We start from the raw sequence: 27,394 nt of genomic DNA, 5'->3' as shown, positions 1-27,394 counted from the left end.
TGTTTCAAGGTTCAAAACAAAACCGTGCTGCAGAAAAGTTGATTAAAGACCCGCTGCAGGTCTGTAATCAATGCAGAGAAATTAGCATTTTCCTGACAAACACCCCCCAAGTGCGCAACTGCAACAAAAGCCTCATGACAAATCGGCCTGACTTCGTTGCAGTCACTAGTAATCGGTGTCTCTGAGTGAAAACACAACTTTTTTTCGTGTGTGTGTGTGTGTGTTTGTAACGAGTAACGGCATGGTGCATAGAAAATGTATCGGAGTAGAAGTATGCAATTAAGGTCAGAAATGTAGTGAAGTAAAAGCGAAAGTAAGCTGAATTAAAAAACTCAAGTGAAGTATAAAGTCTCCCAAAACGTACTTAAGTACAGTAGTGAAGTATTTTTACTTTGTTACTATACAACACTGGCAGTGTGAGCATGTGCGGTGGTTGGGGTGTACAACAGCAAATTTCATATAGCACCAAAATTGCATGCTAAAAAAGAACTATTGCACGGTCAATGAAACAGTGGCAAATTTTATGAATAATCCATGTCACGTGACATAAAACCTACCAATTAAATAACAAGGATCCACTCAGCAGTTAATAATAAATATTAATAAATCTTTATTAATAATTAAACTTTAATAAAATTAATAATTCAACTTTGTTACATTTTCTGGTTCATCGTGTGAGGCAAAAATAATTATTAAATATAAAATTTTGTTACATTATTTCTTAAAGTTTAATAATGATTAAAAATTATTCAAATTGTTACAATATATTTTAAATCAATTTGTTCAGTACAGTGTGTTTGTACCCTTGGAAGAGGAACAGGTTCAGGTAGTTGTAGTTCTTGGTGAGAAAGTTGCCCAGGATGCGGTTTGGGTAGCCACATTTGATCTGGTAAGCCGACAGGCCAAAGTAGATGCATTTAACAAAATACCAGAGCTGAGCGACCGGGTTCCTGTTGAACCTCCTGCAGTACAGAGAAACAATCAGACAAGAAAACATAGATTCTTCAAAATTAATTATAATTCAATGTGATTTTAAGAAGCGGAATTATATATAATTGATCAGATCAGCAGGCTGAGGTAAAAGGTTTGAACGTACAATGTTTGTTTTTCATCTTCCTTCTTTGCTCTACAAAGATGCATTTGGGCAACATTTATGTGGGTATGATTTACTTGGATACATATGGGAAGGTTTTAGGCAAAATATAAGTTTGATAATAATAATACAGTGGGGGAAATAAGTATTTGATCCACTGTCAATTTTGCAAGTTTTCCCACCTACAAAGAATGTAGAGGTCTGTAATTTTTATCGTAGGTACACTTCAACTGTGAGAGACAGATTCTAAAAAAAAAATAAAATAAAATTCAGAAAATCACATTGTATGATTTTTAAATAATTGCATTTTATTGCATGAAATAAGTATCTGACCCCGTACCAACCAGCAAGAATACTACCTCTCACAGACCTGTTAATTTTTCTTTAAGAAGCCCTCTTATTCTGCACTCTTCACCTGTATTAATTGCACCTGTTTGAACTTGTTACCTGTATAAAAGACACCTGTTCACACACACAGTCAATCACACTCCAGCCTGGGAGTACTCTGGGGGTGCTCTTCTGCAAAGGGGACAAGTGCACCATATTGAAGGGAGGATGGATGGGGTCATGTACTGTGAGATTTTGGCAAACAACTTCCTTCCCTCAATAAGAGCATTGAAGATGGGTCATGGCTGGGTCTTCCAGCATGATAATGACCCCAAACACACAGCCAGGGCAACTAAGGAGGGGCTCCGTAAGAACCATTTCAAGGTCCTGGAGGAGCCAAGCCAGTCTCCAGACCTGAAATCAATAGAAAATCTTTGGAGGGAGCTAAAACTCCAAACCTGAAAGATCTGGAGAAGATCTGTATGGAGGAGTGGACCAAAATCTGTTATGTGGGCCGCTGAAGAGGAGGTACTGCTGGCCCACTACCACCAGAGGGCGCCCTGCTTGGAGTGCGGGCTCCAAGCACGAGAGGGCGCCAGACCCAGAGGAAGTGACAGCTGTCACTCATCACACCAGCTGTCACTCATCTACACCACTACTTAAGCCGGACTGCAACTCCACCTCCCCGCCGAGAAATCGACTACCATTGGAAAGGTAATTTCTCTGCTGACAGACACTTTGTGTGTAATAACCTGAACTTCTATTGCAGCCATTTTCCTGGAGTGTTGCCTTATCTGGAGGATTGGTGTTTGGTGTGACAGTGACGGCTTCGCCTCACACCCCAACCCAGATTAGTGGTTGACCAGGAGCTGCATGAGTGTGTGTGATTGGAGGTGGAGGTGCTCCCTCCTAACTGTGTTTGGACTGTGGATTACTGAGTGTGCGGACTCACACTCATACATCTTATCTCTGCTTTCTGCCAGCAGTACCAGGGTCGACAGCCGAAGACAGAGGCCACCTGGGGACTCGGGACTTGGCGGCTCCGGTGTTCTTCAGGCCGTTGGTGGTGGAAGCCGTGTGGGACGCGGCTTCTCTCTCGTCGGGGGTCTTCTATCTTCGAGCCTGCCCACACGTCACCTGGTGTTAATTGACTGTGCAAATTCTGTGAATTTAGTTGTGTATTATCACAACATTAAATTGTTACCTTTTGGCTTACTCATTGTCCGTTCATTTGCGCCCCCTGTTGTGGGTCCGTGCTACGACACCTTCACAACAAAAATCCCTGCTGCAGTGTGTGTAAACCTGGTGAAAACTACAGGAAATGTCTGACCTCTGTAATGGCAGACCAAATGTTTCTGTACCATTTGTTAAAGTCTGTTTTTGGAGGTGTTCAAATACTTATTTCATGCAATAAAATGCAAATTAATTATTTAAAAATCATACAATGTGATTTTGTGGATTTTTTTTAGATTCTGTCTCTCACAGTTGAAGTGTACATACGATAAAAATTGCAGACCTCTACATTTTTTGTAGGTGGGAAAACTTGCAAAATTGACAGTGGATCAAATACTTATTTCCCCCACTGTATACAGTTTGCAAATTAACAGCCTAATTAACATATTCATGTTTGTGATCACATCTGTGTCAACAAAATATATTAATATTCTGGAATAGAAGATTCCTACTGAGCATTGTTGAGTTATAGCTGTTGAAATGACATATGCAAATTAACATCCTAAATTATATTTGTACATTTCATCCTCTCTCATTTAGTTTAACATCCATCCATCCATTTTCTATACCCACCTACTCCTCCAATGAAGGTCCATGTGGGGGCTGGAGCCTATTCCAGCAGTCACAGTCTGTGAGGCGGGGTACACCCTGGACAGGACACCAGTGTGTCGCAGGGCTATAATAAGCATGCATTATGAAAAGAAAATCTCCACCACACAGTATGCTATAGCTTCTTCTTATTCTTTCGGCTGTTCCCGTTAGGGGTCGAAACAGCACATCAGTCATTTCCACCTCACCCTGTCCTCTGTATCTTCCTCTGTCATACCAACCACCTGCATCAGCACATCCATAAACCTCCTCTTTGGCCTCTGTTTTCTCCTCCTGCCTGGTGGCTCCATCCTCAGCATCCTTCTCCCTATATACCCTGGGTCCCTCCTCTGCACATGTCCAAACCATCTCAATCTCACCTCTCTGATTTTGTCTCTGAACTGTCCCACCTGAGCTGTCCCCCTGATATGTTCATTCCTAATCCTGTCCATTCTCATCAATCCCAAAGAGAATCCCAAAATCTCCAGCTCTGCCTCCTGTCTTTTGTTAGTGCCACTGACTCTAAGCCATACAACATAGCTGTTCTCACTACTGTCTTGTAGACTTTCCCCTTCATTCTTGCCAATATTCTTTGATCACAGATCACTTCTGCCACCTTTCTCTACTGTGTCTGCAATCTCTTCACCTCTCTAGCACACTCTCCATTACTTTGGACAGTTGACCCCAAGTGTTGAAACTCATCTACTTTCACCACATCTACTTGTAACTGCACTATTCCACTGGGCTCTCTCTCATTCACACACATGTACTCAGTCTTGCTCCAACTGACTTTCATTCCCCTGCTCTCCAGAGCATATCTCCACCTTACCAGGCTAGACTCAACTTGCTCTCTACTCTCACTACAGATCACAGTGTCATCTGCAAACATCATAGTCCATGGGAACTCCTGTCTGATCTCATCAGTCAACCTGTCCTTCACCATTGCAAACAAGAAAGTACTCAGAGCTGATCCTTGGTGCAATCCCACCTCCACCTTGAATGAGTGTCATTTCTACTGTGCATTTCACTGCTGTCGCACTATCCTTGTACATGGCCTGCACTACCCTAACATACTTCTCTGCCACTCCAGACGTCGTCATACAATACCACAACTCTTCTCTTGGCATCCTGGCATAATCTTTCTCTAAATTCACCAATACACAATGTAAAGCCTTCTGCCCTTCTTTATGCTTCTCCATCAGTATTCTCAGAGCAAATATTGCATCTGTAGTGCTCTTTCTTGGCATGAAACCATATTGCTGCTCACACATCTTCACGTGTTTTCTAAGCCTAGCTTCTACTACTCTTTCCCATAATTTCATGCTGTGGGTGATCAACTTCATGCCTCTGTAGTTATTGCAGCTCTGCACATCACCCTTGTTCTTGAAAACAGGAACCAGCACACTTCATTTCCATTCCTCAGACACCCTCTCACTTTTCAAGATTTAATTAAACAATCTGGTTAGAAATTCAAATTCCATCTCTCCAAGACATTTCCATGCCTCCACCGGAATGTCATCTGGACCAACTGCCTTTCCATTCTTCATAGCTGCCCTCACTTCATCCTTACTAATCTCTTGTACTTCCCGATGTACTCCTGCCACATCATCCAGCCTTTTCTCTCTCATTTTCTTCATTCCTCAGCTCCTCAAAATATTCCCTTCACCTTCTCAACACACACTCCCCACTTGTCAGCACATTAGCATCTACATCTTTTACCACCCTAACCAGCTACACACCCTTTCCAGCTCTGACCCTTTGTCTGGCCAATTGATAAATGTTCTTTTCTCCTTTCTTACTATTCAACTTCTTTTATGGCTCACTAAATGCCTTTTCCTTAGCTTTTGCCACTTCTCATTTCACCTTATGTTGCATCTCTTGTACTCCTGTCTTCTTTCTTCTTCTCTCTGACTATCCCAATTTTTTCACCAACCTCTTTCTCCTTATGGTTTCCTGGACATCTTCATTCCACCTCCAAGTCTCTTTGTCTTCCTTCTGCTGTCCAGATGTCACACCCAGTACCTTCCTTGCTGTTTCCCTTACCACATCTGCAGTATTTTTGAAGTTGTCCAAAATTGTTTCCTCTCCATCCAGTGCCTCTCTCACCCGCTCACTGAATTTCACAAAACAGCCTTCCTCCTTCATCTTCCACCATCTGATCCTATGTTGAGGTCTCACTCTCTTCTTCTTCACCTTTAAAGTCATCCTACAAACCACCATCCTATGCTATTTAGCTATCTCCTGCCCACACCTTATAGTCTCCAATTTCTTTTAGCTTGCATCTCCTACATAGAAAGTAGTTCACCTGTGTGCACCTTCCTCCACTCATGTCATCCTGTGTTCCTCCTTTTTCCTAAAGTAGGAGTTCACCACAGCCATTTCCATTCTTTTTGCAAAATCAGCTCCCATCTGTCCTTCCACATTCCTGCCCTTGATACAGTATCTACCCCCTACTTTCTCATTACCTCTGTTTCCGTTGCCAGCATGCCCATTGAGGTCTGCTCCTATCACCACCTTTTCATGCTTGGGTACACTCTCCATCACCCCATCTAACTCACTCCAGAAATCTTCTTTCTCTTTCATCTCACAACCTACCTGTGGGGCATATGCACTGATGATATTCATCATCACCCCTTCCATTTCAAAACTTCACATTCATCACCCTATAAGACACTCACTTAACCTCCAACACACTCTTTCTTTAAAATGACCCCATGATGGAGCTGAGTGAACACATCTGCCAGCAATCATCCTCACCTGCATTTATACCTCGGCTCTTCACCCATTCAGACACCGGAAACTCAGTTGTGCCTATGGGGTATCTGGCATCAGTTCTGTGCTGTTAGTCTCTTGGTACCTACGTTTGTGCATTACTAACTTTTGTCTCTGTGTTCACAGCCTCTGGAATCACTCAGCTTTGTCACAACCACCTGGTCCTGCTCTGGTTCTGAACTCCACACTACTGCTACCTGCTACCGTGACTACCCAGGGTTGGGACCAGGAAGCAGAGTTGTAGTCTTACACACCTCTCTGCAGCTTCTTTCCCCCTGCCATCCCCCCAATACCCCATCCCTGTAGAGACGGTGCCTGCTCCCAGATCACCAACAAGTAAAAATCTATTTAAGCATAAAAATTCAAAAAGAAAAAATAATATAGCACCTTCAACTGCACCACAGACTAAAACAGTTAAATGTGGTCTATTAAACATTAGATCTCTCTCTTCTAAGTCCCTGTTAGTAAATGATATAATAATTGATCAACATATTGATTTATTCTGCCTTACAGAAACCTGGTTACAGCAGGATGAGATAAGATAATTATAGTGGGCGATTTTAACATCCACACAGATGCTGAGAATGACAGCCTCAACACTGCATTTAATCTATTATTAGACTTGATTGGCTTTGCTCAAAATGTAAATGAGTCCACCCACCACTTTAATCATATCTTAGATCTTGTTCTGACTTATGGTATGGAAACTGAAGACTTAACAGTATTCCCTGAAAACCCCCTTCTGTCTGATCATTTCTTAATAACATTTACATTTACTCTGATGGACTACCCAGCAGTGGGGAATAAGTTTCATTACAGTAGAAGTCTTTCAGAAAGCACTGTAACTAGGTTTAAGGATATGATTCCTTCTTTATGTTCTCCAATGCCATATACCAACACTGTGCAGAGTGGCTACCTAAACTCTGTAAGTGAGATAGATTATCTCGTCAATAGTTTTATATCCTCATTGAGGACAACTTTGTAACTCATAAACTCGCAGCTTAAAGCAGATAACCCGTAAGTTGGAGAGGAAATGGCATCTCACTAATTTAGAAGATCTTCACTTAGCCTGGAAAAAGAGTCTGTTGCTCTATAAAAAAAAGCCCTCTGTAAAGCTAGGACATCTTACTACTCATCACTAATTGAAGAAAATAAGAACAACCCCAGGTTTCTTTTCAGCACTGTAGCCAGGCTGACTAAGAGTCAGAGCTCTATTGAGCCGAGTATTCCTTTAACTTTAACTAGTAATGACTTCATGACTTTCTTTGCTAATAAAATTTTAACTATTAGAGAAACAAATTACTTATAACCATCCCAAAGACATATTGTTCTCTTTGGCTGCTTTCAGTGATGCCGGTATTTGGTTAGACTTGTTCTCTCTGATTGTTCTGTCTGAGTTATTTTCATTAGTTACTTCCTCCAAACCATCAACATGTCTATTAGACCCCATTCCTACCAGGCTGCTCAAGGAAGCCCTACCATTAATTAATGCTTCGATCTTAAATATGATCAATCTATCTTTATTAGTTGGCTATGTACCACAGGCTTTTAAGGTGGCAGTAATTAAACCATTACTTAAAAAGCCATCACTTGACCCAGGTATCTTAGCTAATTATAGGCCAGTCTCTCTGTGCTTGTCCTGTTAGACTTCAGTGCTGCTTTTGATACTGTTGACCATAAAATTTTATTACAGAGATTAGAGCATGCCATAGGTATTAAAGGCACTGCGCTGCGGTGGTTTGAATCATATTTATCTAATAGATTACAATTTGTTCATGTAAATGGGGAATCTTCTTCACAGACTAAGGTTAATTATGGAGTTCCACAAGGTTCTGTGCTAGGACCAATTTTACTTTTTTTTTTGTACTTGGCCCCACAAATCTTAGAAACATGGTGTCTAACCAGATCCTTATTCTGGATGGCATTACCCTGACCTCTAGTAATACTGTGAGAAATCTTGGAGTCATTTTTGATCAAGATATGTCATTCAATGTGCATATTAAACAAATATATAGGACTGCTTTTTTGCATTTGCGCAATATCTCTAAAATTACACTCAACAAAAATATCAATCAATCAATCAATTTTATTTATATAGCGCCAAATCACAACAAACAGTTGCCCCAAGGCGCCCCATATTGTAAGGCAAGGCCATACAATAATTACGTAAGAACCCCAACGGTCAAAACGACCCCCTGTGATCAAGCACTTGGCGACAGTGGGAAGGAAAACCCCCCCTTAACAGGAAGAAACCCCCAGCAGAACCAGGCCCAGGGAGGGGCAGTCCTCTGCTGGGACTGGTTGGGGCTGAGGGAGAGAACCAGGAAAAAGACATGCTGTGGAGGGGAGCAGAGATCAATCACTAATGATTAAATGAGCTAGACTGCCCACAATAAAAGGCCACTCTGAAAGGTGCAGTTTTATCACACAGCACAATGCCACAGATGTCGCAAGATTTGAGGGAGCATGCAGTTGGCATGCTGACAGCAGGTATGTCAACCAGAGCTGTTGCTCGTGTATTGAATGTTCATTTCTCTACCATAAGCCGTCTCCAAAGGCGTTTCAGAGAATTTGGCGGTACATCCAACCAGCCTCACAACCGCAGACCACGTGTAACCACACCAGCCCAGGACCTCCACATCCAGCATGTTCACCTCCAAGATCGTCTGAGACCAGCCACTCGGACAGCTGCTGAAACAATCGGTTTGCATAACCAAAGAATTTCTGCCCAAACTGTCAGAAACCGTCTCAGGGAAGCTCATCTGCATGCTCGTCGTCCTCATCGGGGTCTCGACCTGACTCCAGTTCATCGTAGTAACCGACTTGAGTGGGCAAATGCTCACATTCACTGCCGTTTGGCACGTTGGAGAGGTGTTCTCTTCACAGATGAATCCTGGTTCACACTGTTCAGGGCAGATGGCAGACAGCGTGTGTGGCATCATGTGGGTGAGCGGTTTTCTGATGTCAATGTTGTGGATCGAGTGGCCCATGGTGGCGGTGGGGTTATGGTATGGGCAGGCGTCTTATGGACGAAGAACACAGGTGCATTTTATTGATGGCATTTTGAATGCACAGAGATACCGTGACGAGATCCTGAGGCCCATTGTTGTGCCATACATCCAAGAACATCACCTCATGTTGCAGCAGGATAATGCACGGCCCCATGTTGCAAGGATCTGTACACAATTCTTGGAAGCGGAAAATGTCCCAGTTCTTGCATGGCCGGCATACTCACCGGACATGTCACCCATTGAGCATGTTTGGGATGCTCTGGACCGGCGTATACGACAGCGTGTACCAGTTCCTGCCAATATCCAACAACTTCGCACAGCCATTGAAGAGGAGTGGACCAACATTCCACAGGCCACAATTGACAACCTGATCAACTCTATGCGAAGGAGATGTGTTGCACTGCATGAGGCAAATGGTGGTCACACCAGATACTGACTGGTATCCCCCCCAATAAAACAAAACTGCACCTTTCAGAGTGGCCTTTTATTGTGGGCAGTCTAAGGCACACCTGTGCACTAATCATGGTGTCTAATCAGCATCCTGATATGGCACACCTGTGAGGTGGGATGGATTATCTCAGCAAAGGAGAAGTGCTCACTATCACAGATTTAGACTGGTTTGTGAACAGTATTTGAGGGAAATGGTGATATTGTGTATGTGGAAAAAGGTTTAGATCTTTGAGTTCATCTCATACAAAATGGTAGCAAAACCAAAAGTGTTGCGTTTATATTTTTGTTGAGTGTAGAAAGGTCTTGTCTCAGAGTGATGCTGAAAACTAATTCATGCATTTATTTCCTCTAGGCTGGACTATTGTAATTCATTATTATCAGGTTGTCCTAAAAGTTCCCTGAAAAGCCTTCAGTTAATTCAAAATGCTGCAGCTAGAGTACTGACAGGGACTAGAAGGAGAGAGCATATCTCACCCATATGGCCTCTCTTCATTGGCTTCCTGTTAATTCTAGAATAGAATTTAAAATTATTCTTCTTACTTATAAGGTTTTGAATAATCAGGTCCCATCTTATCTTAGGGACCTCATAGTACCATATCACCCCAATGGAGTGCTTCGCTCTCAGACTGCAGGCTTACTTGTAGTTCCTAGGGTTTGTAAGAGTAGAATGGGAGGCAGAGCCTTCAGCTTTCAGGCTCCTCTCCTGTGGAACCAGCTCCCAATTCAGATCAGGGAGACAGACACCCTCTCTACTTTTAAGATTAGGCTTAAAACTTTCCTTTTTGCTAAAGCTTATAGTTAGGGCTGGATCAGGTGACCCTGAACCATCCCTTAGTTATGCTGCTATAGACGTAGACTGCTGGGGGGTTCCCATGATGCACTGAGTGTTTCTTTCTCTTTTTGCTCTGTATGCACCACTCTGCATTTAATCATTAGTGATTGATCTCTGCTCCCCTCCACAGCATGTCTTTTTCCTGGTTCTCTCCCTCAGCCCCAATCAGTCCCAGCAGAAGACTGCCCCTCCCTGAGCCTGGTTCTGCTGGAGGTTTCTTCCTGTTAAAAGGGAGTTTTTCCTTCCCACTGTCGCAAGTGCTTGCTCACAGGGGGTTGTTTTGACGTTGGGGTTTTTCCATAATTATTGTATGGCTTTGCCTTACAATATAAAGCACCTTGGGGCAACTGTTTGTTGTGATTTGGCGCTATATAAATAAAATTGATTTGATTTTGATTTGATTTGGTTTGGGAATCTGCTTTGCACACCACTGCTCTAGCTAGTCTCTCCCTACTCCAGTGCTTGGTTCTTCGGCTGAGTCTGTTTACACATAATAATCGTCTGTACCATAAATTGTTATATTTTTGGAACATAAGGTCTGTTCACTGCATTCGAGTCCTCATCTCTGCTTTTGGGTGTTTTTGCACGATAACAAACGGCACTGGTGGTGGTCGTTGTTAACCCAGTCCTTGACCGATCTGGTATGGAAATTTGATTTGTACTCTGCATCTTTAATTTTTTGGCAGATTTACACCAGATGCCCTTCTTGACGCAACCCTCCTCATTGCATAAATGAGGAGGTCAGTGGCTGTTACAGCTTACCATCTGCTACTGCTCTGGAGGTATGGTATAAGAGTCAAGGGTCGACAGATAGAAAGATAGATGGAAGTACTTTATTTAAACCAAACAGGGGAATTCTTACCTACCATGTATTGCTAGTTGGTATTTAAATTTGCAAGATGGAACAATTCACCCTCATTCATGGGCAAACATATGTATCCAACAGCCCTTAAATCTAATCAGATCATCTACTTCTCTGGGGATACCTATGGTATCAGGTATATTTGAGATCACTGTGGATTGTATAATTTTTTACTTAAAATGTGCTGCATAAACAATTTTTATTATTATTATTATATTAGTAAATAAATTGGTATCTTAACTGATGTACTTGCGTGAAACTGAATGGAATCTCATGGAGAAGGCAGGAGGATATAACATCACAGTTATTGTATAAAACAACAGATATTATTTTTAAACTGGGGTGAAACATTGTTTTTTTTTTCTTTCTAATTACCCTCATAAAGCCTCATAAAATACATTTTAACATGAACTATTTCAGCCCAATTTTTCCTTTCTTTTTTCTTTTCTGGTTAAACTGGATGTTTCTGGATCACTGTCTGCATAGTCTCTTGTGTTTAAAGTTGGAGAAATGAACAAACAAATTCTGAAATACAAGAATAAATGAATGTGAACAAATGAGCAGGAAAATGAGGGTGAGCTGACCTCTCTGTGACCCCGGGGAGGATGAAAAACATCCAGAAGTGAATTCCGAACACCAGCACCACCTGGAACACACATTTACCCAAGAGAGACTTCTTCAGGTAGAGAGCCCGATCCACGATCATGGTCCCAAACTGCATGAGCAGCATGACCAGGAAGGCCTCAGGAACCTGGTCCTCTGACAGAGACTCTGTGATGTCGGCTGCTGCAGAGTATTTCTGCAGAGTTACAAAGTGTCAGCGTCACACACACACGCACACACACACACACACACACACACACACACACACACACACACACACACACACACACACACACACACACACACACACACACACACAATATGCTCTGATGAAGAATGAGGAACACCGTTACCCCAAAGGCCCAGTATCCGTATATGGTGACAATGAAGTTGACAACGTCGATCAGAAACATGAGAGCGTAGACGTCGCACACAGGGCTGTAGTCTGGGTGGATGATGTCATAGAAAAACTGCCTGATGGGTAGGTAAATATGAAGAGCACTGTGGAAGGTACAAGAGATTAATAATGTGAGAGGAAAAACTGTGCTTCAGGAGCAAATTCACAACTCAGACTAATACAAAGAAGTAATTCCCAGATTCTATAGTGTGAAGCGGATGAGTGTCTACGACCCCTCCGGAGAGGATGACAGTCCATAACACAGTTTGCTTCAGGGTCAAGGACAACGCAGGTGAACCGCCTTGTCCAAGAACACAACAGACCAGCAGCAGCATAAGTGGGAATCACCCATATACAGTAGTGTTCAGAATAATAGTAGTGCTATGTCATTACAAAGATTAATCCAGGTTTTGAGTATATTTCTTATTGTTACATGGGAAACAAGGTACCAGTAGATTCAGTAGATTCTCACAAATCCAACAAGACCAAGCATTCATGATATGCACACTCTTAAGGCTATGAAACTGGGCTATTAGTAAAAAAAAAGTAGAAAAGGGGGTGTTTACAATAATAGTAGCATCTGCTGTTGACGCTACAAACTCAAAACTATTATGTTCAACCTGCTTTTTTAGCAATCCTGTGAATCACTAAACTATTATTTAGTTGTATAACCACAGTTTTTCATGATTTCTTCATATCTGCAAGGGATTCATTTTGTTGGTTTGGAACCAAGATTTTGCTGGTTTACTAGTGTGCTTGGGGTCACTGTCTTGTTGAAACACCCATTTCAAGGGCATGTCCTCTTCAGCATAAGGCAACATGACCTCTTCAAGTATTTTGACATATCCAAACTGATCCATGATACCTGGTATGCGATATATAGGCCCAACACCATAGTAGGAGAAACATGCCCATATCATGATGCTTGCACCACCATGCTTCACTGTCTTCACTGTGAACTGTGGCTTGAATTCAGAGTTTGGGGGTCGTCTCACAAACTGTCTGCGGCCTCGGAACCAAAAAGAACAATTTTACTCTCATCGGTCCACAAAATATTCCCCCATTTCTCTTTAGGCCAGCTGATGTGTTCTTTGGCAAATTGTAACCTCTTCTGCATGTCTTTTATTTAACAGAGGGACTTTGCAGGGGATTCTTGCAAATAAATTAGCTTCACACAGGCGTCTTCTAACTGTCACAGCACTTACAGGTAACTCCAGACTGTCTTTGATCATCCTGGAGCTGATCAGTGGGTGAGCCTTTGACATTCTGGTTATTCTTCTATCCATTTTGATAGTTGTTTTCCATTTTCTTCCACGCGTCTCTGTTTTTTTTTGTCCATTTTAAAGCATTGGAGATCATTGTAGATGAACAGCCTATAATTTCTTGCACCTGCGTATAAGTTTTCCCCTCTCCAATCAACTTTTTAATCAAACTACGCTGTTCTTCTGAACAATGTCTTGAACGTCCCATTTTCCTCAGGCTTTCAAAGAGAAAATCATGTTCAACAGGTGCTGGTTTCATCCTTAAATAGGGGACACCTGATTCACACCTCTTTGTTCCACAAAACTGATGAACTCACTGACTGAATGCCACACTACTATTATTGTGAACACCCCCTTTTCTACTTTTTTTTTTTTACTAATAGCCCAATTTCATAGGCTTAAGAGTGTGCATATCATGAATGCTTGGTCTTGTTGGATTTGTGAGAATCTACTGAATCTACTGGTACCTTGTTTCCCATGTAACAATAAGAAATATACTCAAAACCTGGATTAATCTTTCTGGCTCACACAGACTTGTTAATTTTTCTTTAAGAAGCTCTCTTATTGTGCACTCTTTACCTGTATTAATTGCACCTGTTTGAACTTGTTACCTGTATAAAAGACACCTGTTCACACACTCAATCAATCATACTCCAACCTGTCCACCATAGCCCAGACCAAAGAGCTGTCTAAGGACACCAGGGACAAAACTGTAGACCTGCACAAGGCTGGAATGTACTACAGGACAACAGGCAAGCAGCTTGGTAGAAGACAACTGTTATGATTATTTATTAGAAAGTGGAAGAAACACAAGATGGCTGTCAATCTTCCTCGGTCTGGGATTCCATGTAAGATCTCACTTTGTGGGGTAAGGATGATTCTGAGAAAGCTCAGAACTTCACAGGAGGACCTGGTCAATGACCTGAAGAGAGCTGGGACCACAGTCACAAAGATTACATTAGTAACACATGATGCTGTCATGGTTTAAAATCCTGCAGGGCAGCAAGGTCCTCCTGCTCAAGCCAGCACATGTCCAGGCCCATTTTAAGTTCACCAGTAACCATCTGGATGATCCAGAGGAGGCATGGGAGAAGGTCATGTGGTCAGATGAGACCAGAATAGAGCTTTTTGGAATCAACTCCACTTACCATGTTTAGAGGATGAGAACAAGCCCAAGAAAACTATCCCAACCGTGAAGCATGGGGGTGGAAACATCATACTCTGGGGGTGCTCTTCTGCAAAGAGGACAGGACGACTCCACCGTATTGAAGGGAGGATGGATGGGGTCATGTACTGTGAGATTTTGGCAAACAACCACCTTCCCTCAGTAAGAGCATTGAAGATGGGTCATGGTTGGGTCTTCCAGCATGACAATGACCCCAAACACACAGCCAGGGCAACTAAGGAGGGGCTCCGTAAAAAGCATTTCAAGGTCCTGGAGTGGCCTGGCCAGTCTGCAGACCTGAACTCAATAGAAAATCTTTGGAGGGAGCTGAAATTCCAAACCTGAAAGATCTAAACCTGAAACTCCAAACCTGAAGGATCTAGAGAAGATCTGTATGGAGGAGTGGACCAAAATCCCTGCTGCAGTGTGTGCAAACCTGGTGAAAAACTACAAGAAACATTTGACCTCTGTAATTACAAACAAAGGCTACTGTACCAAATATTAACATTGATTTTCACAGGTGTTCAAATACTTATTTGCAGCAGTAACATACAAATAAATTATTAAAAAATCATACATTGTGATTTCCGGATATTTTTTTAGATTATGTCTCTCACAGTGGACATGCACCTAAGACGAAAATTTCAGACCCCTGTAGGTGTGTGTCTCTCTATATAAGGGCCTTTATTGTCATTGTACATATACATACAACGAACTGTGTCCTCTGCATTTAACCATCCTAATTACAGTTTTACACAATCCAACCACTAGGGGCAGTGGGCAGCCACAGCGGGGACCAACTCCAGATGTAGACACTGCTTTGGTCAGGGACAGAGAAAGGAGCCTACCCTAAATAAGCATGTTTTTGATTGTGAGAGGAAACCGGAGTGCCCGGAGGAAACCCACACAGACACGGGGAGAACATGCAAACTCACACAGAAAGGACAAGGTGGAGCTTTGTTGCTGTGAGGCAATTAATTAACTAATTCACCTTAAATACAAAATGAGTCTATTTTATTCACATTCACAGAATCTCTGCCTCTGACCCACGAACTTCAGGGATAGGCTCCAGCTCCCCTGTGACCCTCAATTGGAATAAGTGGGAATGGAAAACGAATGAATGAAAGAATAATTTTGCAGGATTTGATTGCCACACAGACAGAATGTCCCCAGGTCAAGGTCACCTGTACCCTGTTCACCTGGTGTAACACCTGTACCAAATCAACACACAGGCCCGTACCAGATCTGTAGTTCCCCTCAAGAAAAACAGGAACAGCCAAAAGAAGCTATCACTGCTCTGTACAGCTAAAGCGAATAATTAACAAGTACTGAAAATAATGTCTAAAAACCCAAAACAATGGACGTACAATGTATATATACACTCGTACAGACAAAATGAAGTGAACTGACGTACACTTCGATGATGGCGGCTTTGGCCTGCAGCATCCTCTCTCTGATCCGCTGTCTGATCCTCTGTTTCCTGGTCAGTGGAGCCTTTTGTGAGCGTCGGCTCTTATTCTTGTGTTGCTTCTTGGGTTTCACCTCTCCAGGAAAGAAAAGGAAGCACAAAATCAAAGAGAAACGTTAGTCATGTGACAAGACAAAGAAAAAAAAAGAGACGTGGTGTGGATTCATCAGGTATGTGGACAGAAAGCAACAAAAAGCAAAGCATCCTGAAAACTGATCTCAGACCAGCTTTTTGGGGGGCAGATACAGTTGTATGCAAAAGTTGATGATTTTCCTTTATAAATCACTGGTTGTTTGGATCAGCAATTGCAGTTAAATATATCATATAGCAGACAAACACAGTAATATTTGAGAAGGGAAATGAAGTTTATAGGAGTTAAAGAAAGTGTTCAATAATTCTTTAAACAAAATTAGGCAGGTGCAAAAATTTGGGCACCTCAACAGAAAAAATACATCAATATTTAGTAGATCCTCCTTTAGCAGAAATAACAGCCTCTAAATGCTTCCTATAGCTTTTGGACCATTCTTCTTTACAAAACATCTCCAGTTCAGTAAGGTTTGTTGGTTTCCGAGCATGGATACCCCGCTTAAATCATACCACAGATTTTCGAGAATATTCAGGTCTGGGGACTGAGATGGCCATTCCAGAACATTGTACTTGTTCCTCTGCATGAATTCTGTAGTAGAGCTTGAGCAGTGTTTAGGGTCGTTGTCTTGTTGCAAGATCCAGCCCCGGCGCAATTTCAACTTTGTCACTGATTCTTGAACATTATTCTCAAGAATCTGCTGATATTGACTGGAATCCATGTAACCCTCAACTTTAACAAGATTCCCAGTACCTGCACTGGCCACACAGCCCCACAGCATGATGGAACCACCTCCAAATTTTACTGTAGGCAGCAAGTGTTTTTCTTGCAATGCTGTGTTCTTTTTCAGCCATGCATACCGTCCCTTATGTCCAAATAACTCAATTTTAGTTTTATCAGTCCACAGCACCTTATTCCAAAATGAAGCTGGCTTGTCCAAATGTGCTTTAGCATTCCTCAAGCGACTCTGTTGTTGCGTGTACGCAGAAAAGGCTTCCTCTGCATTACAGCATCATACAGCATCTCTTTGTGCAAAGTGCGCTATATAGTTGAACGATGCTATGTGCAGACACTATGTGCAGCAAGATCATGTTGTAGGTCTTTGGAGCAGGTCTGTGGGTTGACTATGACTGTTCTCTCACCATCCTTCGCTTCAGCTTATCTGAGATTTTTCTTGGCCTGTCACTTCAGGCCTTAACTAGTACTGTGCCTGTGGTCTTCCATTTCTTCACTATGTTCCGCACAGTGGAAACTGACATCTGAAATCTCTGAGATAGCTGTTTGTATCCTTCCCCTGAACCATGATGTTGAACAATCTTTGTTTTCAGGTCATTTGAGAGTTGTTTAGAGGCTCCCATGTTGCCAGTCATTAGAAGAGATGCAAAGAGGGGAAACATTTATAAATGGCCACCTTAAATACCCTTTCTCATGATTGGATTCACCTGTGTAAGGAGGTCAAGGGTCAGTGAGCTTACAAAGCCAATTCTGTGTTCCAATAATTAGTGATAAATGTACTCAAATCAATAAAATGACAAGAGTGCCCACATTTATACACCTGCCCAATTTTGTTTAAATAATTATTGCACATTTTCTGTAAATACTTGAAACATCATTTCACTTCTCAAATATCAGTGTGTTCATCTTCTATATGATATATTTAACTGAAATCTCTGATCCAGGCAACCAATGATTTATAAAGGAACATCGTGAAAATTATCAGGGGTGCCCAAACTTTTGCATACAACTGTAAAGTTGAGTTAGGCACAAACTGACGAATGAACATATACGTTAAGTGATGTTGGCCTGCAATATAACCTTTAAACTTGCCTATACTCCCAAAAAGGACAGAATTTTTATAAGCATGTAAACAGATCATTTTTCAAAGAGTTTAAAACGATTTACAGAAATGTTAGTTCAGGCATCAAACTGCAGGTCATATTTTAAGAGTCACCATCAGACTGTGCTAAGCTGTCTTTCTTTCTTCTGCGGAAAATGGAGGTGGTGGAAGCCTGCAGAGGGAAGAACTTTAGCCGGTGCTCAGGTTCCCTCTTACTGCACGTCTTATCGCCTGTCATCTTCTTTTTGTCCACTTTCTTCTTCATTTTCTTAAAGAAATCCGGCATCTCAACCTCTTTATTGTCCCACAGCCCGTGACACTGTAGAGAGATGCATTGGATTGTCATAGAATCTGATTTAAATCACAAACAGCAGCTAAAACTTAAACAGACAAAATTTAAAGGCTTTTTTGTTCATTTATTAAAAAAACATTTATTTATCTTTTTTCTCATCAGAAGACAAAGTTAAACTACTGCACATCACTTACAAAGTACAAACATAATGATGGTGCAATCAAATAGGTAAATGTGCCACAATAAATATTCATCAATATACCAACCAGAGGCCCTCCAAAATAATAACAAAATAAATAAATAAATAAATAAACACACACACACACACACACACACACACACACACACACACACACACACACACACACACACACACACACACACACACACACACACACACACACACACACACACACACACACACAAAAACAATCATTTCAATGAGGTCCAATACTTGTCAAGGATCTAAGATAGGAAATACATGGTTGCCAGACTTTTAGAAACCCATCAGCCCTCCCGCTAAGACTAAACTTGATATTATTCTATAAGAAAAACATGAGATCTTTGAACCATAAAGAAATAGATGGGGGTGTGGAACTTTCCAGGATAATAATATTCTGCGACATGCTAGTAATGAGGTAAAGGCAATTACATCTGCCTGTTAGTTAGTAAAGGACACAGTGGGGACTCCAGGAATTCCAAAAATAGCGATCAGTGGACAAGGCTCCAGCATGACGCCAAGAACATGAGAGATAACATCAAAATATGAACCCCAATATGATGGATGTTTGGGGGAAAAACATATGACTTAAATCCCTGGGAGAGGAGCTATATCGATCACACAGATCAGAAACATTGGGATACATTGTGGATAATTTGGACTTTGACAAATGCAGCTTGTGCATTACTTTAAACTGAATTAAGGAAAGTCTTGCACAAGATGATGACGCACAAATTCTGTCTACAACCTTATCCCAGAAACCTTCCCCGAACTCTAGACCCAACTCTTGTTCCCAATTATATAGTTTTATTGACTGGATGATTGTCCATTGAAAGAATAACATTATATCCATGATATAAGAGCTTTCTTATGGCGCTTAAGTTCAAAGAGGTCCTCCCAAGGATGTTTAGGGGGCTGAGAGGGGAAAAATAGCAGATGCACAATGTCTAATTTGAAAAAACTAAATAAATGAGATGAGGGTAGGGCATTTAAGGAACCCATGTCAGTGAAATTAAGATTGGTACTATCCTTAAAAAGATCACTGAAACATTTAATGCTCTTCTTACCCCATAGATCAGAGGTCTCAAACTGATTCCCGAAAGGGCTGAGAGGGTGCAGGATTTCTTTGCAACCACCCACTCCACCAGGTGATTTCACTGATTAACTGATTCCATCTGCTCAAAGTGATGTAGTGCGGGCCGTGTGCGGCCGCTGCAGCCCAGTGCAAAGGAAAAAGATGTTTTATACATTTCCACACGAGGACAACAACCAGAGACACGTGCCTCACGGAGGAATGTTTTCAGTTCATGGACATCCAAACACAGAATGTGTTCTCAAGCTGGGACGTCCAGGAGCAAAGATCTTTACAGCAGCAGCTGTGAGCGGACACGCCCCCCCCCGCCCTCCATCCATTCAGCACCCAGACCAATGTGTCACTCTGTGTTATGTGGTCATTCATTTTCGTTATTTGTTATGTAATTGCGCATGTAGGTATTGTCATAATTATTTATATAACTGTCCTGGCGGTGGTGCCTGTGTTTGTAATGTGTGCAATGAGCTGCCATCCAGCTGTCAGTGTGCTGTGATCAGCTGACAGGCCCCTCCTCCCCATGCTGTGTGCGATCAGACCTCACTGTCCGGCCCCCATGTGATCAGATCTACATCTGTACATACATATAAGCATTTTATGCAAGTGTACCCCCCCGGCACACCAGTTGTGTTGGAGGGAGCGGGGGGTGGGGTGGTGGTGGTATGCACCACATGTGTGTGGCTTTTTGCCAGTGGAGGCACATAGACAAATTTCACATCCAGCTCAACAGTGATTGCCTACTGATGGTTTCGTGATAATAGTGCGAATGGCCACACATTTTCTAAGTGCCATGGGAGTGGTGTTAGATGTTCGTGTGTGTCAACACCTGCCACGAGAAGGTTCGATGAGCTCTCACAGTGCACACTGTCTTTCAGCCACTGCTGTGGGCAAATAGTTGTATCAACAGATGTACGAGTTGTTGGAAGCAGCTAAGATTTTACATGTTTTGCATACAATTCCTGCTTCATGCACTATTCGACCAAATTCGCACTATGTGTGAAGGGGCCCTTACATAATGCGATTCTTACAAAGCAGAAACACATCTGAAGTGAAGTTAAAATTGATACATTATTATATGTGGCACGTGCAGATCATACCGGCAGGCTTTGCCAGCCCAGCTCCATCTCAATGTTCCCTCGTATGCGCTCAAAACGTTTTGGATCCTGTTTTGCCGCCATCAGAATATGTAAAGTGCGGTCAGATGGTCCTCAGATTGCACATGGACCGCCGTCGGATAGTTGTCCCATCTCCATGGCACCCGGAGGGTTTTGAACATGTGTGTCACACTCGGGGCCGCCGGCCGATTTTGACCAACTGTGTGGATTCTGGCAGATGGCTGTCACAACATTTTCCAACACTTTTCGGATGTGCTCCGATTCATCATTCTCACGCCATTCTGCATGATTCTGGCTATGTGTGACAGGGTTATTAAAACCAGAATGAGTCAGATGGAAAGGAACATCAAACAAACGTCTGAGTTGCTGTGCAGCTACATTTATAGACAAGCATTCACTTTTTTGTATGTTATGTCATGACTTTCTTTGCTAATAAAATTTTAACTATTAGAGAAAAAATTACTCATAACCATCCCAAAGACGTATCGTTATCTTTGGCTGCTTTCAGTGATGCCGGTATTTGGTTAGACTCTTTCTCTCCGATTGTTCTGTCTGAGTTATTTTCATTAGTTACTTCCTCCAAACCATCAACATGTCTATTAGACCCCATTCCTACCAGGCTGCTCAAGGAAACCCTACCATTAATTAATGCTTCGATCTTAAATATGATCAATCTATCTTTATTAGTTGGCTATGTACCACAGGCTTTTAAGGTAGCAGTAATTAAACCATTACTTAAAAAGCCATCACTTGACCCAGCTATCTTAGCTAATTATAGGCCAATCTCCAACCTTCCTTTTCTCTCAAAAATTCTTGAAAGGGTAGTTGTAAAACAGCTAACTGATCATCTGCAGAGGAATGGTCTATTTGAAGAGTTTCAGTCAGGTTTTAGAATTCATCATAGTACAGAAACAGCATTAGTGAAGGTTACAAATTATCTTCTTATGGCCTCAGACAGTGGACTCATCTCTGTGCTTGTTCTGTTAGACCTCAGTGCTGCTTTTGATACTGTTGACCATAAAATTTTATTACAGAGATTAGAGCATGCCATAGGTATTAAAGGCACTGCGCTGCAGTGGTTTGAATCATATTTATCTAATAGATTACAATTTGTTCATGTAAATGGGGAATCTTCTTCACAGACTAAGGTTAATTATGGAGTTCCACAAGGTTCTGTGCTAGGACCAATTTTATTCACTTTATACGTTTCCCTTAGGCAGTATTATTAGACAGCATTGCTTAAATTTTCATTGTTACGCAGATGATACCCAGCTTTATCTATATTAAACAAATATGTAGGACTGCCTTTTTGCATTTACGCAATATCTCTAAAATCAGAAAGGTCTTGTCTCAGAGTGATGCTGAAAAACTAATTCATGCATTTATTTCCTCTAGGCTGGACTATTGTAATTCATTATTATCAGGTTGTCCCAAAAGTTCCCTGAAAAGCCTTCAGTTAATTGAAAATGCTGCAGCTAGAGTACTAGCAGGGACTAGAAGGAGAGAGCATTGTCTCACCCATATTGGCCTCTCTTCATTGGCTTCCTGTTAATTCTAGAATAGAATTTATAATTCTTCTTCTTACTTATAAGGTTTTGAATAATCAGGTCCCATCTTATCTTAGGGACCTCATAGTACCATATCACCCCAATAGAGCGCTTCGCTCGCAGACTGCAGGCTTACTTGTAGTTCCTAGGGTTTGTAAGAGTAGAATGGGAGGCAGAGCCTTCAGCTTTCAGGCTCCTCTCCTGTGGAACCAGCTCCCAATTCAGATCAGGGAGACAGACACCCTCTCTACTTTTAAGATTAGGCTTAAAACTTTCCTTTTTGCTAAAGCTTATAGTTAGGGCTGGATCAAGTGACCCTGAACCATCCCTTAGTTATGCTGCTATAGACATAGACTGCTGGGGGGTTCCCATGATGCACTGAGTGTTTCTTTCTCTTTTTGCTCTGTATGCACCACTCTGCATTTAATCATTAGTGATTGATCTCTGCTCCCCTCCACAGCATGTCTTTTTCCTGGTTCTCTCCCTCAGCCCCAACCAGTCCCAGCAGAAGACTGCCCCTCCCTGAGCCTGGTTCTGCTGGAGGTTTCTTCCTGTTAAAAGGGAGTTTTTCCTTCCCACTGTCTCCAAGTGCTTGCTCACAGGGTGTCGTTTTGACTGTTGGGGTTTTTCCGTAATTATTGTATGGCGCTATATAAATAAAATTGATTTGATTTGATTTGATTTAAGCCTACATCCAGAAAAAGAGCCAAAATTTTAGAGTACTGCCATAATATATGTTAATTGACTAGTTGGATTTGTGACATATAAAAGTAAATCATCTGCATACAGAGCAACCATATGTTCTGTACCCCCATGAGTCACACCGTGGAACAAGGAAGAGGTTCTGAGACTTACTAATAGTGGCTCTATTGCTAAAGCAAAAAGTAAAGGAGAGAGGGGACAACATTGACGTGTGCCATGTAAGAGTATTTTACTTCAGGAAAATGTACTCCCAGTCCACTCAATCAAATGTTGTTGTTTTTTACCTTGAGAATAGAACGGTGGAAGAAGAGAGCAAGCAGCTGAATGAGGTCAAAGACCACGTAGCCATTTTTCTTCTCCACCCCAATAATGTTGGGCAGGGCAAAGGGCCGCTCAGCATTGATGCCACGATATGCCGATGTGGTCCAGGGGAAGAACCCAAACTGGAAAAAGTACTTCACCACAACTGTCAACTGTAAAAAAAAAAATGAGAGGACAATAAACTGTCCAACTATGTGGATGCGCCACACAGACCAAAGGCTGTCTCAATTGGAGTGTCTCACAGAATAAGTAAGACTCCAGGGCCCGGTTTCATAAAACGGTCTAATCTTGTTTCGTTTACTAAACTCAGTCGCCTATTCTTTTGACGTTAGTCATTGCACAAAGCGCTTAGATGGCTAAAGTTTGCGCTAGCCGACTAAAGTTTTTAGTCTGCTACAATGGAGGCTAATCTTATTTTAGTCTACAAAACTTCAGTGTCTTACCTGAAAAATGGCAGCCGTCATGTACCACCACTTGATGTGAAGAGCCTTGCAGCAAAAGCAAGTGTTTCTCGGGACCGGAATAATCCACTGGAGATATTTACGGACACCGAGGTTCAACAGCGATACCGCTTCTGTCCGCCTATAATCTCCTTCATCGTGGACATGATAGCTCCAGCCATCAACCACCAAACGAGGAGGAACAACGCCCTGCCAGCCCTTCTTCAGGTTTTGATTGCGCTGAGGTTTTACACCTGTGGGACCTTTCAGCAGGACTTGGAGACACCATCCACATCTTCAAGTTGACTGTGTGCTGAATCATGAGGGATGTTAGTTTGGCACTTATCCTGCACATTGGGCAATTTGTCCAGGGACCTATCGAGGGACACTGACAAGCCCGTCTTTTGGCAGCTAAGGCCAATGTTCCTTTGGAACACTCAAGAGCACCTCTACATCACTCATATTCCTCCAAAAGGAGAGCTTCCGCCGTTTCCTCCATGCTCCTCGAAAAAGGTCCTTTAATCGGGACTGCTTCTCCTCTGGTGCGGTGGACTCGTTCATGGTTGTAGCAGACGACCAACCTGGAAGTAAACAAAACTCTCGCGCATTGGAGGTGTTTCTTGGCAACAGCACTCACGAGGCTGCTTGTGTCCGTGAAAATCGTCGACTAACTTTAGACAGCTAATCTACAAGTTTAGCTGTCTTTGTTAAATGGAGATTAGATGGCAAATGTTGGGTGACTAACCTTACTCGTCTAAGTAAGTTTAGTAGAGTAAAAGATTAGGCTGCGTTATGAAACTGGGCCAGAAGTTTTGAACTTCTGTTACCTATGTCACTGAAATCTAAATGAGCTGTTTGAGACCTAAACTCTGCTCATAAGAGGAAAATATCTACACACAAGATGTTTATCATGAAACTTCATTTCCATGTAGAAGCTCGATAACACTGTGTAACATGAGCTGCCACATGGTGGCAGCATAACTTACTTCTGTGTAGATGATGGCGGTCATCCAGAAGCGCTTGGTGGGTCGTGGCACGGACAGCATGGCCCAGAGGAAGATGAGAATGGGCAGGATAAGGGAGAGGAGCGACGCTGACACAATGTGGTTGAGGATGATGACAAAGTAACACAACATTTCTGACTTGGACACCATGGTGTTGTAGAGGGCGAACAACAGTTTCAGCGGCCTCGGCAAGGTGTGGAAAAACTTTTCAGACTCAAAGATCTCGTCGTTTTGAAACATGCTGCAGAAAGATGAAAGAACAAGAAGAAAAAGGAAGAGATGCAGAATACTGAGATGAAGAACTAAATAATCTCTGCTGAAAGTATTGTCAAAGTTAAAGAGGTTTCACTTGCATTTTTTTAAATATGATAAATTTCTGTGTTAACTGACTTGTTGAGCAGCAGCTCGCTGGCAGTGAGGTTCCTCGTTTCCTGACTCAAAGGCCTCGGGGATTCTGGGAGATCAAGGCTTTTCTCCTCATCACTATCACCTGCTCTGAAACCCAGTGAGGTGCATTCTGGATAATCTGGGCACTCATCCTCTTGCCTCTGCTGTGTTTCCTCATCCAGCTCCACCTCATGATGTTCCTCTTTTTCTTCCACCTGTTTGTCTCCGTGTTCTTGGTCACCTTTTCTCTCACGCTCTTCTTCCTCTTCACTTTCTTCATGTTTTTCATGGTCTTCCTTTAGAAGAAGGCCCTCTTCCCAGCTTTTGAATGAAAGAGAGATAAGATACATAAAAAGCCAAGTAACATATTCTAGTCTAGACACAGTGATAATATAAATCCAAAATGTCTAGTTGGATTTTAAACGAATGGCAGCTGGTCACTTTGCCTCTGTCTCTGGTAGCTAATGTGACCAACGGGCTCTTATCTAATTTAGTAGCAGTAGTGTTTGTCGGGCTAACATTTTCAATCGTGTGAGTTTGTGTAGAAACAATATAACTCATAGAGCTTCATTTAAATTGGAACAAACATGGTGTCAAAGACACAGTGATTTGATTTTGTGAAAAACTGCTTCATCACAAATCACAAATAATCAATTTGCTTGAATCAGTTTAAACAGGTAAGGTGCATGTCTTGCACTCTCTGAGTGCCCCTTCTAGTTTTTACTTGGAATCAACAGTGGTTTCCACCTTCACCTTGGTGAAAGTTCTTCATTGTCAAAGGAGGTCAGGTCAATGTTGGTGCTTTTCAGGAGCTTTCGCCTGAGTTGGTCTGCAGCAGGAGGTGCAACAGGAGGCGCAGCAGGAGTGACACAAGGAGGCACAGCAGGAGGCTCGTCTAGCTCCTCCTGGGTTGGCTGCCTGGAGACCAGCATCGTCTCGTCTGTCATGCAGCTGAAGACGAGCAGAAGGAGGACAGCACATGAGGAACTGACCGAGAGATTATTTGTTAGAAATCCAGATAATACAATAAGAAGGAATAAAACCTATGATGACCTGGACACACTGCTGCCCCAGGACATTTTGGAGGCTTGGCTCTTCAGTTTGGTGTAGGCCTGCAGTGACGATGGGACTGCAGGTGGTGAGGAAGAAGCAGGCAGAGAATCCTCAATGTCATCCTGAGAGGACAGGGTGGTCTGACGGGACATCCAGGTTTCATAAAACTGCTTCACACTCTCCTGGCTCACCTCTTTGCCCTGAAAGAAATTAAGACAGAACATTAAAAATGAAGACGTAATGTGAGTAGAAGATCTGAAGCTATGTGGGATGTAACAATATGATGTCTGTCTTTAGCAGTCATTTTACTTTTCATATAATTTTAATTCTGTATTTCTATAGTTTTACATGTTCATGGTGTCAAGAATGATATTGTCTCAGGAGAATGTGGCTGCACTGTCAGCAGGAATACTTGAAAGAATTTTGAAATTAATGCAGCAAAAATGCAGTTAATTTTGCATAGTTAAATTAACTCTGAAGTGTGTACACATAGTCAATCAATCAATCAATCAATCAGTTTTTTATATAGCGCCAAATCACAACAAACAGTTGCCCCAAGGCGCTTTATGTTGTAAGGAAAGGCCATACAATAATTATGTAAAACCCCAACGGTCAAAACGACCCCCTGTGAGTAAGCACTTGGCTACAGTGGGAAGGAAAAACTCCCTTTTAACAGGAAGAAACCTCCAGCAGAACCAGGCTCAGGGAGGGGCAGTCTTCTGCTGGGACTGGTTGGGGCTGAGGGAGAGAACCAGGAAAAAGACATGCTGTGGAGGGGAGCAGAGATCGATCACTAATGATTAAATGCAGAGTGGTGCATACAGAGCAAAAAGAGAAAGAAACAGTGCATCATGGGAACCCCCCAGCAGTCTACGTCTATAGCAGCATAACTAAGGGATGGTTCAGGGTCACCTGATCCAGCCCTAACTATAAGCTTTAGCAAAAAGTAAAGTTTTAAGCCTAATCTTAAAAGTAGAGAGGGTGTCTGTCTCCCTGATCTGAATTGGGAGCTGGTTCCACAGGAGAGGAGCCTGAAAGCTGAAGGCTCTGCCTCCCATTCTACTCCTACAAACCCTAGGAACTACAAGTAAGCCTGCAGTCTGAGAGCGAAGTGCTCTATTGGGGTGATATGGTACTACGAGGTCCCTAAGATAAGATGGGACCTGATTATTCAAAACCTTATAAGTAAGAAGAAGAATTTTAAATTCTATTCTAGAATTAACAGGAAGCCAATGAAG

The 27,394-nt window shown here is 42.2% G+C and overlaps 1 protein-coding gene across 1 annotated transcript in view; it reads right to left on the bottom strand.

The window, feature by feature from the left end:
* si:dkey-11f4.7 (piezo-type mechanosensitive ion channel component 2) overlaps positions 1–27,394 on the bottom strand; it is a 197,592-nt gene that overhangs the window by 33,479 nt on the left and 136,719 nt on the right. The window contains exons 35-44 of the mRNA XM_034171725.1: positions 26,157–26,356; positions 25,857–26,054; positions 25,107–25,424; positions 24,699–24,957; positions 23,236–23,424; positions 18,100–18,304; positions 16,010–16,139; positions 12,125–12,272; positions 11,753–11,967; positions 804–962 (exon numbers count right to left, since the gene is read on the bottom strand). Coding sequence (XP_034027616.1) covers positions 804–962; positions 11,753–11,967; positions 12,125–12,272; positions 16,010–16,139; positions 18,100–18,304; positions 23,236–23,424; positions 24,699–24,957; positions 25,107–25,424; positions 25,857–26,054; positions 26,157–26,356 — 2,021 coding nt within the window. The remainder of the gene's footprint in view (positions 1–803; positions 963–11,752; positions 11,968–12,124; positions 12,273–16,009; positions 16,140–18,099; positions 18,305–23,235; positions 23,425–24,698; positions 24,958–25,106; positions 25,425–25,856; positions 26,055–26,156; positions 26,357–27,394) is intronic.

The sequence above is a fragment of the Thalassophryne amazonica genome, chromosome 6 (assembly GCF_902500255.1).
Source record: "Thalassophryne amazonica chromosome 6, fThaAma1.1, whole genome shotgun sequence".
In the NCBI taxonomy this organism is placed as follows: Eukaryota; Metazoa; Chordata; class Actinopteri; order Batrachoidiformes; family Batrachoididae; genus Thalassophryne; species Thalassophryne amazonica.
This window is presented reverse-complemented; position numbering and strand designations above follow the sequence as displayed.